The sequence below is a fragment of the Sceloporus occidentalis genome, unplaced genomic scaffold, assembly GCF_023333645.1.
Source record: "Sceloporus occidentalis isolate IW3139 unplaced genomic scaffold, rSceOcc1.0.p SCAF_1, whole genome shotgun sequence".
NCBI lineage: Eukaryota > Metazoa > Chordata > Lepidosauria > Squamata > Phrynosomatidae > Sceloporus > Sceloporus occidentalis.
In genome coordinates, this window is record NW_028316981.1 from 241,469,923 (window position 1) to 241,487,920 (window position 17,998).

Here is a 17,998-nt window from a genome sequence, read left to right on the forward strand (position 1 = left end):
TGTTTGAGACTATATCAGGAAATGCTGGACTTGCCAAGGTCAGAAGGGCAGCAACACCTTTCTCTTCAAACAGGTGTTTGTCTTGCTGCAGTAGTTTGTGACTGGAGATTTTGGCCCTTGTCACTGAAGGCCAGACTGCTGCTCTTATTCTTTCTCACTTCTCTTTCTACTCCCTCTATTTTCAGCTCCAAATAAAGTTACTTTTGGGGCTACAAAATCCCCCCCCCCGACAACATGGCCCCCAGGAAGTTGTGATTAAAAACAAAGCAATTTCCAATCTTTGCTGATATTATGAACAGGGCTCTAGATTCCAAAAACATTACGTTAAACCTCAAACAAGAATCACAAAACCCTCTGCCTGCTCTTTCCTCCTGGGAAATGTCTTTTGGCTTCTCTGTGTGATTTTGGGTTGTAGGTCAAAGTAATGTTGTCTTTATCACACTTGTGACAACACCAATAAGATGCTTATCTTATTAAAAGTGTTGTTCTTTCCTCCAAGTAGAGCCTTGCAGTGTTGACATTCTATCATGCCCCTGGCTGCTTTCAGACCACAGATCATGTTAGCACATTACAAATATAGAACATTAGCAAATCTGGAAGGCTAGTCATGCTGGCAGGTCTATACAAACAGAGATATGGGGTTGACCACGAAGCTGTGTTGTCGCTGTAAACAACCTCAGCGTTTTCACTTTACTTACTGCTCAGGTACACCAAGGTCTCAGAATAAAAGTGCTCCTTAGATGTAGGTAAGTGTCCATTTTGCTGACTGTTGAGATTACAGTTCTTGGGATCAGGCATGCAAAGAGATCATTGTGTATAGATGCTGGTTGGAGTGTTTTAGTGCCTGCTAAATTGTACATGTGTGTATGCATGTCTGAGAGAAAAGACGGCCATTGTTTAATTGCTTATGCTTTTTGAAACACCTGCTGTTTGAAAAAGAATATAAAGTTATCTAGTTCAGTGCATTCATTCCTCTGAGCTGAACTGCTTCACCCCACAGAGAAATCAGTGTAGTGTATGCAGTGGAATTATTTTATTTTATTTTATTAAGTGTATAAATACATTTCCTTTCTTTGTCTCCATTATAAAAAGAAAAAGAAGGAAAAAATAATCCCTGCTACATCTCAAGGGCATAGGCTCCAGTGAAAATTATTTATTCTGAAGAGAGAGAAAATGTTTGCAAAATTGACTTTTTTATTTATCTTTGTTGAGTGTCAGAAACATAGACATTTCAAAGAGTTTTATTTATTTATTTAATTCATTTATATCCTGCCTTTCTCTCAGCGGGGGAAACACAATGAAACTAACAAGCTCTTAGTACAAAGGCTTCTTAAACACATTTAAACTGAATGTCTATTTAAAAAACACAAGTTAAAAATGCAAGTTAAAAGTTGTAAAAACACACATAAAATATCATAAAATGGAAAAACAACATCTTAATTAAAAACTCCATCTTGATGACATATTAAAAACTAAACGTCTCCTTAAATGAAAATGGAGATTATCAGACAGGGGACGAGAGTGAAGCCCGTTCTTATCCCATCCATGATCATGACTGAGCGAAAGACATTCATACAGTCTCACTGATCCTGTCATTAAACTGTCAGTGAAGTGGAATTGCATTAATGCATTCTTCTGTTAATACAAAATGAATGGAAAGGATGGGACAATTCAACTTCAATGATGGGATAAGCATCACATCATGTGACAGTCTTTTGTGCGACCGTGGTCAGTCACAGTTTAATGATGGGACACTGACAGGATAAGCACAGTGTTGTATGAAAATCTTTTCATGATCGCACTATAAGAATGGGAAAAGGACAGGACAAGAATGTCTCATCGCTCATCTGATAATCTCCATTGTCTTTATCTGTCCGCAATTATATCACTAATGAGGTGCGGAGAATTCCATCTGCACTAGGTGACACCATCAGAAAGAGTCAACACTTGGTGGGGTGGTCACTCACAGTCCATAAAAAGACTCCCTGGCCACCCACTTCTGCTGGCCAGGATATCTCTGCCATATGTCCACTGCAACCACCTGGTATCACCACTGTTGCTTCTTCTTCTTCTTTCTCCACCCTTTCTCCCCAGGACTGCACATTCTGACCATGTGTGGGAAAACGGAGGACTCAGAACCTGTTGCTGCTTGCCCAAGGGCAAGGAGGTGGTGGTTTGGGGCATTTGACCAGGGTGAAGCTGATGCAAGGGCAACAGTGGCATCCACCTCCTGCTTTCTGCCCTTCCTCCCCCCTTCTTTAGGGACAGGGGATTGCCTGGGATCCCACTCTAGGCCCCTTCCCACCTCTGACTTTGCTCTGGGGAGTAGGATGGGGTTGAGAAGGCAGCCAAGACTGTATCCCTCCCCCCCCCAGGTGACTCGCACTCATTGGAGCTGCAAGGTGTCTGTCTGGGGGTGACACCAACCCTAGTGATGCCACTGCTTGCTGGTGCAAAGACATAAGAGAGTGGGACAATCAGACTTCTTGAGGAAGTGATTTCCACAACATGGGAGCTGCCACTGTCTGGGATAGTGGTGGAACTGTGAGAAGACCTTCTTAGTTTGTAGAGAGACATGGTTTTTAAAGTAGTCTTCACCCAAACCATGTAGGGCTTTACAGGTCACAACCAGTACTTTGAATTCTGCCCTGATTATACAACACCTCCTTTTAAAGGCTTCTTATCCCAAAGATCTAATACAGACAAAGCATATCTAGTACACCAATAAACAATTGTAATTGAGAGGTAAAATGTTACTGCAGCTCATAAAGGTACATTACAGATGACTAAGTCATCACTGGGTGTCCATCACTGTAAGCAGAGAATGCATGCTAATTGACAAATGATACATTTGTCCTAACTCATTAGAATAATCAATATTAAGGTTGGAGGATAAGCTTATCAGTAACTACTGCCATGATGGTGCTACCTCCAAGATAAGAGACAGCATGCCTTTAAATACCAGCTGCTAGGGAACAACAGCAGAAGAAGGTAATAGCTCTCTGGTGAGCTTGTAGATACTCCAGAGAAATCTGGTAGGCCAATGTGGGAACATGATACTAGACCAGATAGACATTTGTGATGGGGAATGTGAGAGATAGTAGTATGTCTCCCAAGCAGAATAATTAGTGTTTAGCCAGCAGAAGGTGAGCAGCAACCAGTGTTATCACACACCAACAGGGTCTAGCATAGAAATAAAGCACATCTAGGGCCCATACTGACAGGCCAAAATAAAGCTACTTCAGGTCACTTTGGAGGCATGCTGTTTAAATGATACATGCATCATAGGAGTCCGGAAGCCGCACCAAAGCCATGCTCCAGTCCTTCACTCCCAATCAATCACCAAGGGCTCTACCTGCTTGACTCAGGACAGAAAGAAACTGCATGGGGAAATATGAAAGAGCTGCTATCACATTACTATACTGATTCATGAATAAGATTTTGTGGTTAATTTTTGGGCATAAATTTTAGACTGATATGCGAGTATATGGGGTAGAATGAAGCCTTTTCTTTAAATGCACTTCTTATCTTTTACATTACTTCATGTGCTTTTGCTTAGTTCATTTTTTCACCAGGGTTGGTGGTGGGAAGAAGAAATGTCCCTGAGCACTGGAGATGGAAAATACCCCCAAAGTAACTTCATACTGAGTACCTAGGGAAAGGTGGGATCAAATCAGTAGATGGTGGCAGCTCAGTTTATTTAGGTGAACTTGAGGGATCCCATCCAGCTCTAGCAGATATAGAATGGGGAGTCAAAAGCCTAACATCCTGCCTTCATAATTATATTGGCTTTACCCTGATGTTAATATGCCAAGGGCATAATTAGCAAAATTAAAAGGGCAGCAGTGGGGCATTTACTTCCCACAGTGCCTCTCTCTTGTGGCACTGTACAGTTGCACTCTGTTTTGAGCCCTGTGAGACAGATTGCTAGCCTGTGTGAGGACTAGGGGACAACCTAATAGCAGTGCTGATCATGGGTGTAATGGAGACTAGTGGCTTCCATATCAGAGGGTAGGAAATCTACACTACCTTTTAGTCCAAACATTACAGGAGCTATCCAAAGTATTGTGAAAGTTTGGGCTAAATCCTCAAGTTAATTCTCTGTTCGACTGAGACAGAAGGCACCAGTTGCCCCTGCATGCTATAGGAAAACTCTGAGCAACAAATCACATTGCTGAACTCACGTCCTCTAAGAATAAATCTAGTCGTAGCAGCTTGATGCCCCTTTCATTGTCATGGCTCCATCCTATGGAATCTGGGATTTATATTTTGGCATGAAAATTAGAATTCTCTGTTGGAGAGATCTAGTCTGTTCCTTTGGACTACATCACTAGAACTCGCTAGCACAGAATTCCAAGTATGTCACCAGAGAACAACTGTTGTGTGTTCAGTATTCCATAGGATGGAGCTGTGGTAGTTAGTGGTCTCAAATTAAGCTATACTCTGAATTCAAAGGAATTCTAAATATCATCTAAGACCATGAGTCTTGTTTGTTGGAGCTTATTGTCTGAAAATAGTGATGTGGTGATGAAGTAAAGCTGTAACTTTTGCAGTCTATGATAAATAATAATAATAATAATAATACTCCTATTTGTACCCCGCTTTTTGTTAAAACAATCAAAGCGGCTTACAGTGTTAAAAATGATACAGCAATATATACAAAGCCCCCCCACCTTAAAAAAGAATTAAACAACACGATGCTGTCTTATGGAGTCAGACAATTGGTCCTTCTAATTTAGTACTGTTTAATACTGTCAACTCTGACTGACCATGGTTTTTCAGGCTAGGAAGTGAACCCCTTTCCAAAAACCCATTTCAAGTTATTGATTTTTAGGGCTAAAGAGAGAAAACAGTTTACTGACCTGTGCTCTACAACACCAAGGGGCTACTAATACTCCTTGTTAGAGAGTGTCTGCTTGCTCTGCAGCTTGTAGACTAGCACTTGTCAGATGACACACCTACCAATTTTAGGTGTCACTCCTCTAAACTCTCAGATGTAGACATGGCTTCAATCTTGGCACTCATATAAAAGACATGCTTTTCTTGGGTTATTAATTTTAAATTATAATAAATATTTATGAACTCAATGAACAAAATTATATACTATTTAACAAAATGACAAACCAAATAATATAGCCTAATGTGCCTTTAGGGATTCTGTCAATTTTTGAAGATACATATAAAGAGTTAATAAATAAAGATCTCCTAGTTTTCCTCAATGCAGCATGTATGGAAGAACATGTAGAATATTTCATTTCACAGATGGTTGGACAGGGATTGGATGACTTTTAAAATTTATAAGGCAAGGGGAGATCTCATAGGGGATAATTTTGAAAATATATGGTATCCGTGTATCAAATTTGTTTCAGAAATCAAAATTGCACATGGACCTCCATCAAAATACATATTATTTTCAGTTAATATATTTTAACTTGATCTTGGCAGTGATTCGCTAAGGCAGTTATGAATGCATAACCTAAAGTTGCACACTTGTGACCGGTTTTATTCAGGATCCTTCCATATTCACTAATTTATGGAATATGTAGGGATTGGGAAAGCCCTCCCACAATCTTTACATACTGGGCAGCAGCAGCAGCTGCAATCGACAGTGGTCTGTGCCCTATCGATCAGGAATCAGATGTTGAATATTCCCATCCAGCTCTCACAAAAGCCAAGTGTGGTGAGAGGTAGAATTGTGATGGGAACCCCATTTCTGCTGCCAGTGCCACACCAGGATTACTCATGGGAAGGAAATGGAAACATCAGTCTTCTGCTCCTTGATTTTCAGGGAAACAGACTCCTGTTACAGCAGCTGCTACCTGGCATGTGAGGATTGGGGTGGGATACACTACTTAGTTACAAAAGTAAGGGGGTTATAAGTCACTATCACACTATACTGGTATAGTGCTATTATTCCACTTTAACTGTTATGGTTTCCTCCTGTTAAATTCTGTAGTTTAGTGAGGCCTAAGAGCTCTCTGGCTGAGAATTCTAAATGCCTCGCTCTATACTGCAAATCCCAGAATTCTACAGGAGGCAGCCATAGTAGTTAAAGTGGAATCATAGCAGTGTAACAGTGTAGTGTGATAGTTTACAGTAATACTGAAATGTGGTCATAGGGTTGTTGTTTTTTGCAGTTAAAAACTAAACTGATATTAATATGTGATTTATGATATGGAAAGTGAATAAATTATATTAAAATAAATAATTATGAAACAGTGATAAAGTTTTGTCAATAAAATAAAGATGAAAAGCAGGAAAGGAAATCAGCAAAGATATGATGTAGTTTCTTCAACCAGATCACAAACACAGCAGCAATCTGTTTGTGGAATGGGTTCACCAGCTCATTGAAGACATGGGGAATACATCTGTAAAAAATCTGCGATTTGTGAAGCATCCATCAAGCTTGATGGCAAACACATTAGTGCTGTGGGAGCAGGGGAAGTACAAGAAATACTCCCAAATGAACCACTAGTTAAGTCATAATTGAAGGCCTAATTAATGAACATCTTGATGAGGAGCTTAGATTTGGTAGCACAAAAAATAATAACATAAAATGCAGCAACATTAGAGAACCTTGTTGTTGAGATTATTCCTTTGATGAAGTCTAAAATATTCCAAATGAACTATTGTAGTTCACTATGGCGGGTTACATACTGCCATTTGGGACGTCCCCAGGACGTCCCAGCTTAAAAAAGGGGCGTCTCTTCTAGACGCCCCTACTCCTGTTACGGACTCTGTCCGTAACAAATGGCGGCGGCCGTTCCACACGGCCGCCGCCATCTTGACGTAGCGGACGCTGTGTGTCAGCATGTCACGCGGCACTTATGATGTCGCGAGGGCACCCTTGGCGCCTCGTGGCGTCATAACTGCAACGCGAGAAGAAGCTCAATTTTGGAGCTTCTTTTTTGCTCTGCGTGGGAGCCGCGCGGTTTGGCTGCTGCAGCTCCCTTGTGGAGCAAACAGCAGTGCTGGCAGACCGCCGCAAAGCAGCGGTCTGTAATGGACCTATGATTCCACTGCAACTACCATGGCTGCATTGTATGGAATCCAGGGCGTTTGTAGTTTGGTGAAGAACTACAGCTCTTTGGGTGAAAATTCTGAAGGCCCTGCCCTGAATTAGAAATCCCAGCATTCCATAGAATGTTACCCTGGCAGTTAAAATAGAATCATAGTGCTATAACTGTGTAGTGTGAAAGGGCTCTAGATATACACAGAGATGCTTTGTTTGCTATAATATAGGGGTGGGTAGTTTTCTACCACTGAGAGCTTCCACAGACCATGCAATGACTGAAAAAGCAGGAAATTAAAAAAAAAGAAAGATTGAAGATGGCTTCCAACTTTGGGATTTTTGTTTGTTTGTTTCAGTATTGGGGGCTTGGCTAGGTTTTTTGGGGCTGCTAACATCCCCAAATGCAAAACTGCCATGCACGGAAGCTGCCAGAAGCAGAAAAATGTCTTTCAGTGTTTGGAGGAAGAATGAAGGAATTGGTGGGCTCTGGAGAAATCTACAGGCTACAAAGCAGGCTTGGGGAAGTCATTTAGTTCATGGGTTGCACTTTGCCCACCTCTATAATAGTGGTCTTTTGACTCTAATTTTATGGTAATTATTTTGGAAAGTAAATACAGCATACTCAAGGGAGCTATTGCAGATTAACAATCCCAATATAGAAGTGATTAATTCCTGTAGTTAGTCTGCTAAAATGATAGTATAGCTATTTTTATGAGAATCAGCTACTCACACTATGGACTTGGTCATCATAAAAGTTTGATAATAGTGGCTTTGGCAATACCTACCACATGACACCATTTCCCTCTTGTCATTGCCTTGTCCTGAAAGCATGGTTAGTTTGCACTTCGCTACTGATGGGGAAAACACATCAATAAGCTTTCAAGAGTACTGGTATAGCACTAGTCCACAGGTGCTTAAATTAATCCTGTGCCAGATATGGGACTATAAGGTCACATGGTGTCAGTGCCTCTTGGTCTCTAACTCATTCACAGAACAGCATTTTCTACTTTTTTTACTTTCCTTTTCCTTTCTTTTTTGATTTTTGTTTGTGTTAAGCCACATTTATGTAAATCCAGAAATGCAGTTTTAAAAAACAGGACTCCACTAAAGTAAAGGGATGCTGGGTGGGTTATAGGGCAGTGGGAATAGGGTTAACAGTGAGGGTGGAAGAGCGTGAGAGGGACCAGTAACAGCCTGGTCATGCTAATAGCAATAGTATTTGCATTTCTATATAGCTTCATAGTGAACTAAGCACTCTCTAAACTTTCTGTCTGTAAACCAATTGCTCCCAACAAGCTGGGTACTCATTTTACTGATCTATGAAAGGATGGAAGGCTGAGTCAACCTCGAGTCATCTGGGATGGAACTCACAATGTTGTGGCTGCAGTGCTGGCATTTAACCACTATGCCACTAGGGCTCTTGAAGTGACGTGTGATAGGGAGTGCTCCCAAAACAGTGTACATCCACTTCCTTTTATTAACGTGATTGCAGCAAGAACAGGGGTCCTAAGTCTCTTTCTTTACAATGAGATTATGATTTTCTTTATGGCTCCTCTAAAATTTACCAGTACTCCTTACTAAGTTATTGTTTGACCGATACTGAAAATTACATACCCTCCAACATTTCACAGATAAAAACCAGGGCACATGTGGTCAAGCAATATTAGTATGGTCAAGATGACAAAAACGATTAAAGAGAAAGAACAGGCAAGCTAGGGGCTTGTTCCCATTATACTTTAAAGTGAATTGCTGATTGGTTTATATGACTGTCATTCCCATTTGAATCCGGTTCTGATCCTAGTGTGATCGATTTCAGTGGTGATGAAGCGAGGCAAATGCAAAATCCCCACTCTTCCCTGACACTAGTTCTTTGGTGGCTCTCTTGGAAAGAATCAATTCTGGAGCATGTTCAACACGTGGGAATTACGTATCTATATTGCATCATTCTGTAGGGGAGGGACTAATGGCAGAGGGGTGTTTACCAGCCCTCCTCAGTTTTTGGTAGATCCACCATTCCCCTCCTCTCTGAGCACTGTCCTTGTGCTTGTGGTGTGACCTATGGGTGCATTTAAAAAAAATTCATAGAAGATTTGATTCATTGATTTTTGCAACTGCTTGCAAAGGCACGTAGTTGCAAAACCAATTAATAGAATCTTTGATCAATTTATTTAAAATAAAATCTATAAAAATGCCATGGAGCCCTTTGGGAGTTTTAGCACTGTGCTCCTGAACACCTCTTTTGGGGAAGCACCTCCTGAGTGATGCCCAGCCAAGAGGCCCAGTGCCTGCCAGCGCCTTCTCCCCACCCAGAGCCGGGCTGCTGCTTATGTCACTGATGACGCACAGATGATTGACATGCATTTTGTAGTGGTGCAAACTAGTGTGGATGACACTTGTGCAAAAAATAAGTGATTAGAAGGACATAATGAAAAGATCCGCTTTCATAATGGGAACTACAGAATTTTTGGAACTGATTTACCAACACGGAGCAAAGGCAAATCCCAAACTGGTTTAAATGTAAGTGGGAATGAGCCCCTGTAATTTGTTTTTGTCTGAGCCTCCTGGGAAGTTTAAGATTCTGCCCCCCTCTCCTCTCCACTTTGCTGAGTCAACTGAGTACAAGCTACTTTTGCATCTTGAACTAAGTTTGACAGCAACTCAAGTAAGCTGAGGACAAAGGAAGAAAGTTGGAGGAGGGGAGATACTTTGAAGCAGCTGAAAAAAATGGGATGATAGAGGATGAACTAGGACTGTCCATGAGAAATGAGAAGAGTCAGAGGGTATGAAATCAGGTTGCAACAGTTTTAGGTTGAAATTGGCAACTGTAGTCATTCATATGTTTTTGAACAGTAGCTTTCTGATACCTCACCATTAGTGGTGCTGGCTAGAGTTGATGGGAGCTGTAACTCTTGAGGGCCACAGTTATCCACTCTTGGTTTTAGGACTCTGTGGTTCATGTGGTTTCATCATCTGCATGTACATAGAGGGCAGAAGCATAGTATAAGACCGTGAAACCAATCTTTTCCAAGGCCTGGTATACAACAAAATGTTGAATGGGAAAAAATAGATAGTGCTGAAGCCCATTCACTGAGCCAATTAATGTTATATAATGACTGACCTTTTGATAGCACTACATTTAAACCAAGCTACACCCAGAAGACACATCTTCAAAAAGTTAACAGTGCACAAAAGTATAATTAGAACTTAATTTAGGCACGCTGTCCACTGTACTTCATTGGAGATTTCAGAATTAGGTCTGCAGGCATTCTTGCTAAAAATTAAATAGAGGAAAACAGGTAAACTGCCTTTAATTTGTGCAAAATGAGTAGAAAAACAATAAAACCAGGATCAATGGAGATGAGAATGATAATTCCATTACTGAAACTATTAACAGTATATAATGTTAAGGATGTAAGAATGTTTTTAATGTTATAGTTAGCAGCTGTTGAGTAAAACAAAATCAATTGTAAAAATGATAGCTGCTGTTTTGGGAACATGTGTATATATTGGTGTCCATGTGCTCTGAAAAGTAGAAAGGATTTTGCAGTAGCTAATGCATTGACTCTTTCCTTGTGTAAATCTGATGAAGTCATTGGAGGAGCGCTGGGGACAAATCTAGTTCAATGTGTTAAACATGAGCATATTGACTGAATCCCAGTAAATTCTCCTTGTGTAAATAGGAATTGCTAGAGCTAAGATTACCTGCTACTAGAGACTTCAGTCTACAGAGCCTCTTTGTCACAGATTATAAATAAATATTGTACTATTATAAATCTCTCAACAAATCCTCTTTTTATGGTCTTGAACCCTTTCTTCTCAGTCTGGGATCCTGCTTTTATAGTATATTGCTGGAGACCGGCCTTCATGATCTCCCCGACTAATGGATCATAAAGCTGAGTGATACTATAACAATGCATCATCTAAGAAAGGTGTACCATGACCTAAAGAATAATTCAAAAGCAGATGTCATCTAGGAAAAATGAAATTCAGGAATAACCTCTGCACAGCGGCAGTGTAATGTTGTATGGAAACCACAGTTAAATGCTCATCCATCTAAAACCTGTGAGCTGCATGTGGGAAAAGCCCATCCAAGAGTTGAGGCATCATAAATTAGCAATAGCTTACTGACAGCTTCCTTCATAATGCAAGAAGCTAGGCAAATAGGATTTATCTAAATGTGCAGTATCCAGATATGAGTAATACAAGCACCTTCTTTGCTAGCACAGAGCTGGCTATTTATGGGAGATGATGCAGGTGATAAATAGTAGATGAGTCAGAGATGGAAAACAAAGATGTCAGAACATAAAATAAAAGGCTTGTGGGAGGTTGGCAGCATACACACAACTAGATTTACAACCCCCCACTCCATTTCCATCCAACAGGAACATAAAATGGACAGGGGACACGAGAATTGGTCTGTGTTTCAGGTGTGCCCTCAGCAATGTCTGGAAACAAGTTACTTTTTGGATTACATCTTCCAGAATTCCCAAGATGTCTAGGGGGTTCTGGGAGTTGAAGTCCAAAAGTGATTTCTCCTAAGTTCCAGCCCTCCAATCCTTCTTGTGCTTTCCGATTAGATTGGGAACATGTAGCTCTCCAGAATGATGCTGTTGGACTGCAACTCCCACCAATCCTAGCTAGTACAGCCAAGGGTGATGATGGGCATTGTAGTTCATCAACATCTGGAGGACCACCCATTTCTATCTCTCTTTCTAGAAAGCTGTCACTCGTTACTTTGCAAAACTTGTTATAATAAATTTCAAATAAATAAATTATGAAACAGAGCTACAAATAAGCCACTATTAAAACATGGGGGTTCTCTGAAATCTCTGCCACAATGATATATGATACATTATTATTATTATTATTTTAAAAAATGTATAACAGTCTTGGATACTTAAAAAAAAGCAATCTCTCTTCTAGGTTCCTATTAAAAACATAGCTCAGTATGGTGAAGGTTTTATTGATGAAACTGGTGATGCAGCTGGCAGGTTGTAATGCTAATTATAGGATTGCCCAGTAACTGAAAAGGTGGGTTGAACAACTCTTAAAACTGCTGGAGTCTGGCAAAACAATTTCCCTTCCTATTTATTTCCAATCCATTTTAGGACTATTTAGGATCATTTTTAAAAAGTGGTTGCCTCTGGAGGCAGATGCTGAGTAATAATAATCAGCAGCAAGGTATTGGTAGGAAGAATTGTGTGTGCCATACAATGTGTGTGTGTGTCTTCTGAACAAGCTGGGTACCTTCAGCTGTGATGGAGAATGTTCTCATATACAGGAGTGCCAACTTTACCTCAGGCAGCAAAAGTTATTGGGTTGCTTTAGACAAATTGGTCTGTTAATAATGCTCTATAACAATAAAATATCAATTAATACCATGTTCAAAGTCAGCAAAAACAAGAACCCCCAAATCCAAGTACAGATTAATTAATTAATCAATTTTATTTCTATCTGACCTCCCTCAAAAGACTCACAGTTATGTGGTCCTCTGTCCCATTTCAATCCACACAATAACCCTCTGAGGGTTAGTTGGAGAGGTAGGGATTTGAACCTCAGTGGCATGGTTCAGGCTTTGGGCTATGACTCTGGAGAACAGGGTTTTAATACCTCTTCAACTATAGAAACCCACTGGGTGACCTTAGGCAAGTCACACTATCTCAGCCTCAGAGGAAGGCAATGGCAACCCCGCTCTGAACAAATCTTGCCAAGAAAGCCCTGTGAGAGGTTTGTCTTAGCATCACCATAAGTTGGAAATGACTTGAAGGCACACAAAAACAACAACAATTTCTTAGTCCTATTATGTCAGTTTTAACTTAGACAGTGCCAAATAAATGATCAATAGCATAGAACAGGGTCATGCTGGCAAAAATGAAACAGCTGTGAAACTCTGGGTTGCTGCAGGAAGGGATGTAAAGAAAAGTGTGTAAAAATGTCTGGAAGGGTACCAGACTTGGAGGTGGTGGTGAATCAGTTGGAATAAGAAAATAACCAGAGCTTGGAAAAGTTACTTTTGGGGAATACAAGCTGCAGAATCCCCTCGAACATTCCATACTAGTTAGGTATTAGGAATCTGACAGATCCCGCCATTAAAATTGTTGCTGTTTTGCTGTTTGTTTTATTTCTATTTGTTTGCTTTATTTCTGTGCTACTCTTTATAGTTTGTAGAAGAATGTAAGAGGAGTTTGGAGGTGAAGACAATGGGATCTGTAGTTCTTGTGCAAAGAAAGATAGTTGCTTGGCTGGATAATGAACAGATGAGTGGGGAGAGGAGTGGTGCTGTTATTCACCAAGGCTAATCCTGTGAGAAACTTAAAAGACCCTGGAAGAAAAAGAGATTTGTAGGAAAAGGAGGTGAATAACATTGGCTATGAAAATATTTGGGCTTATGAACAAATGGGAGGAAAGTCCAAGAATTTATGGGATCGGTGCTTATTCTATATGTGCATCTGGCAATTATGGTAGATCTCTTTGCAGAAGTCATACTGTTAACCTGTTTGGTTATTGGAATAAAGCTTTGTTAATAAAAATTCAGAAGCCTGGTTAACCGAACTGGAGGGAGTGGGAAGTTCTAGTCATTGGGACATTCTAAGAGTAATAGTGTGTCTATCAACTTATGGTGATCCCATTAATTTCATAGGTTTTCTTAGGTAATGGATACTTAGAGGTGGTTTGGCCAGTTCCTTCCTCCAGAATATAGGCTACAACACCTGGCATTCATTGGTTGCTTCCCATCCAAGTACCAAACAGGACTGACCCTGCGTAGTTTACAAGATCAGACAGGATCTGGTACCTTTAGGGCATTTAGTCTCTCTCTCAAATGTTTCCAAGCTCTGCAAATAAGAATGGCTGACAGAGAATTTTAAAACCCGCATAAGACATCTTCTCAATGAAAGGATGTGTCCACTATCTCATCCAGTAGTCCTATTTCCTAGAACGCACAGCTAGGCAAATGCTCCCAGGAACCCTACATGCCATGGCACCATGAAAACAACTGCTCCTTCCTTGTTCTGTCACCAGCTTTCCCTCCCTGCAGCAACCCAGAGTTTCACGGCTGTTTCATTTTTGCCAGCATGACTAACAACCATCATCCATGAATTCAGCTAACCTTTAAAGTGAACAGAATGGAAAAGAAAAGAAAATGGGCTATTTCTCTCATGTTGAATTGAGAGCCCCCAGCTCTCTTTTATTAAGTGTAATAAAAATGGCATCTAAAGAAATCTCAAGTGAAGTTTTAAAAAGGGCGGGCAGTGAAGAAGCGGCCGCTTTTATCTGGGTGGTAGCAATTATTTTTGAAAGGCTTTCTGACTTCTGTTACACAGAATTCCCTTGGATTGGATCTGTGAACAACTTTATGAACAAGTGAGCGTGACAAAAACCCTCCGTAGATAGATTAGACTCATTTCACAGGCTGAAATGATTTTATCTGTAGCTATGATTCTGACCAGGAGAGGGATGTTCTACTAGTTGCCTAGCTTACTGGTATTTTATACCAGATACTGGCCTATCACTGTGGCTGCATCTGCACTGCAGAAACAATCCAGTTTGACACCACTTTAACTGCCATGATTCAATGCTATGAAATTCTCGGAATCCTAGTTTGCTGTGACACTAGAACAGAGTGAATGGGACAGAAGCAGCACCATGGCGATTTGGAAGAGCTGTGTGTGCTTCATGTTTGTGCCCACCTTGGTGTGTTTGCATTTGCTAGAGTAACGGGATTGTGGTGCCTTATGAGCCTACTGTGATAAAGTCCTAACTATTATTTCTTATCAGCAGAAAAAGTCATGAAAGAAGTGTTTCCTGGTATCACAACTGATGGGGGAAAGGAGGAAATTATTGGGGTTCGCTGGTCTGGAAAGGAATCTGAGATAGAACTGTTTTTTTTAATAGTAGTAGATTTTTTTTTACATCCACTGCAAAAATCTGTGGATTTCAAAGATATAGAATAATATACAAAATTCTGTATTACAACACACTAAAGATTTTTAGCCTGTCTGCCCTTGCTGCAAGAGAGAGCAGGACTGAGATCCAAGTTGGGGAAAGCAAACCATGGGTGAGGGATTCAGTAGTAAATGGTGGAAGGAAGGGGATGAAAAGGATGCATAGTGGCAGAAGAAGCCACAGGTAAATCACAAGACCTCTGACAATGGCAGCAGCTGGTAACATTGATCTGGGGCAACTGGCTTATTGTGGCCTCAGCTGCTCAGAGGAGGTAAAGGAAGAGCACCACTACCTCCTATGCCTGGGTGAGCAGCTTGCCCAGTTCTTTGTCAACTCCTCTACCTCTGAGAGCAGCTCTTGAACATCTCTGGCTGACCCACATTGGCCACTGAGTGGCATGTGATGTGGGGAGAGTGCATCCCCTGGGTATGAGTAAAAAAATTAGGCACCTGGCTGGGAGGGAGGAGGGCTATGGGTGGCAGTGACTTGGCACTCCCCACAGAGATGTGAGGGATCTCGAGAGAATGTCCAGGCCCTAAAAAAACAAACAAACAAAAAACACACATGTGTAATCTGCTCTTGGCCACCCTTTCATTTCATCAGTTATCATCATCCATGATGATATAAAGGTGTATAAAGGTATATAAAGGTATGTGAGATGAAAAGGACACAGGTCTGTCAGTCAGAATGGCTGGTTAACACATCCATGTTTTTTTTTCCAATCTCAAGTTTTATATAGGAATGGTTTATTAGTATGTTGTATAGGATGGGTTGGAAATCATACAACCAGATGTTGTGGGACTGCACCTCCCAGCATTCTGTCAATTTGCTGGGCTGTCAAGTAAAGGGATGCACAATGCCCATCCTGATAGAGGGCTACAGAGAGAAATGACATATATTCCTCAATAACCAGCAACCTAGGATGGAGCAGGAAAGACACTTTTCCACATTATCCTGGTGCATAGCATGCTAGATTAGCCAAAATTATTTTGACACCTAAGAAATGATCCAAAATACAATTATAAAAACAATTTAATTAATTAATAATTTCCTGCCCTTTCATGATGTCCAAAATTAAATGCCTATGGTGGCTGTCTCACTCTGTAATGATAGGGCTTACTTGAAATATAGTCTGTTTCTCAATTCAGTTTTCTGTCAACAAGTGCAGAGAAATCAGTTGCTGTACATTATGCATATGTGAGTTTAGTTTCATTCAGGTACTTTGAGGATAGAGAGAATGAAAGAAAATTATAATGTGACACAAACTGGATGACCTTTTCAGTAACATGGGGCAAAACTATTATCTTTTTTAAAACGCTAGCTGCTTAGAACTGTATACAATGCCTTTTTTAAAAAAGCATAAAACTGTCATAACAAAATTATTCTTACAGGAGAATCTTAATGTCAGCAATATGGGGCATCAGGTGATAATATTCGACTTTTCCGCCATAAGAGGTTTGTGGGAGATTCGGGTTAAGAAGCATAAAGAACGGCAAAAAAAGGAGAAGGAAAGAGAAGCCAAAAGTGCATTAGAGAAGTAAGGAAATGTACTTTTTATTTCCAGATTATTTTGATAAGATATCTGATGCTTGAATTATAAAATCAAATTGTGGGTAACTGTAGTCAACAACAGTTTGCTGGCATTATTTTATTATATAAATCTATTTTTTTTGGTGCAAAATGGGTTTATACTATTGCTCCTATGCAGTTAAGCATATTACTGCATCGAAAATTGGTCCCCTTTTCAGTCCTTGACACTTCAGAATATGTAGTCAGAAGCAGGGGTGACATTAGGTGGATGTGGGAGGTGCGGTGTGCACCAGGTGACACCCCAGAAGAGGGGTGACACCTGATTAGGTCCTCCTAGCTTGCAGTGACAGCAGCCTTCTCATGCTAAGAGCGCTGTCATGGCAGCAAGGCAGGACCAAGCGCCCATCTCCCAGCTTGCCATAGTGGCACAGGCCTCCTCACAAAGAGCTCTCCATTGCCATAGCCACGGCAAAGAAGAAGGCCAGGTGCCCTTTTGCTGGCTTACTGTGGCGGTGCAGGCCTCTTCACGAGAAGGTATCCTCGTGAGGAGGCCTGTGCCACTGCAGCAAAGCTTGCAGAGGGGTGCTCAGCTCTCTTTTGCTGTGGCAGCAGAGGTCTCCTCATAAGGAAGCCTGCATCGCCACACACTTTTGGCCACTGATGTCCCCTATGGCAGCCCCCCTGCAACAGATGAGACCAGCGGCCGGACATCACTGGTCTGAGTGATAATAAGTTATAATTAGCATTTCTCATTAAATTTTCTGAGCTGCACAATCCAAGACAGTCTAAGACTTTTCTGTTGCCTGAGGCCACATAGCAAATGGTGAGTCTCACCCATGTCAAAGAGCACAGCACATAAATTCCACTGTTATTTTTGCATAGGAGGTAGAAAACCCATCAGACACCCCTCTTTAACTTAAAAAGCCATGTGATGGATCAGACCAAAAATCCACTGAGCTTGAAGGCAGTACTTTTTGAATTGTCACTCTTATGTTCCTCAAGACAGCAGAGATATCTTGCCTCGGGAAAACATGGAACTTATAGTCAGAAAACTGTCATTTCCAGACTCTGAGTCCTGTTTCCAATAGTAAGATAGTTTCAGAACAGCCCCCATATTTAAGAAAAAGAATTTTTATCTGCCTGGATGTCAAACAAGGAAAGGTGGGATATTAAATAAATAAATAAATAAATAAATAAATAAATAAATAAAGCAGCAAACTTACTCTACACAAAGGTATGAAGGCAACAGACTTTTCTCTGGTAGCTGCTGCTAGGGGGCATATTGCCTCTGGACACGGGTGATCTGTTTATTTATTTCCATTATAGTCAGCACTGATGGGGGCAATAGGTGTTGGTAGATCTCACTACCACGACATGGTTTGATTTGAGTTTCAAAGGATCTAAGCAGATGAACATTACCACATTTTATAGAAACAAAATCCATAAGGACCTAGAATCAGATATTTAATCAATCTAGCTCAATCTGAGGAAGCAAGTCTAAAGCTCAGGCTC

General features: G+C 40.7%; 1 protein-coding gene across 1 annotated transcript in view; it reads left to right on the top strand.

Annotated features, from left to right (window-relative positions):
* Positions 1 to 647: 647 nt before the first annotated feature.
* LRRC2 (leucine rich repeat containing 2) overlaps positions 648 to 17,998 on the top strand; it is a 75,688-nt gene continuing 58,337 nt past the window's right edge. The window contains exons 1-2 of the mRNA XM_089512032.1: positions 648 to 746; positions 16,348 to 16,493. Of these exons, the coding sequence (XP_089368158.1) occupies positions 16,369 to 16,493 (125 nt within the window). The 5' untranslated portion in view covers positions 648 to 746; positions 16,348 to 16,368. The remainder of the gene's footprint in view (positions 747 to 16,347; positions 16,494 to 17,998) is intronic.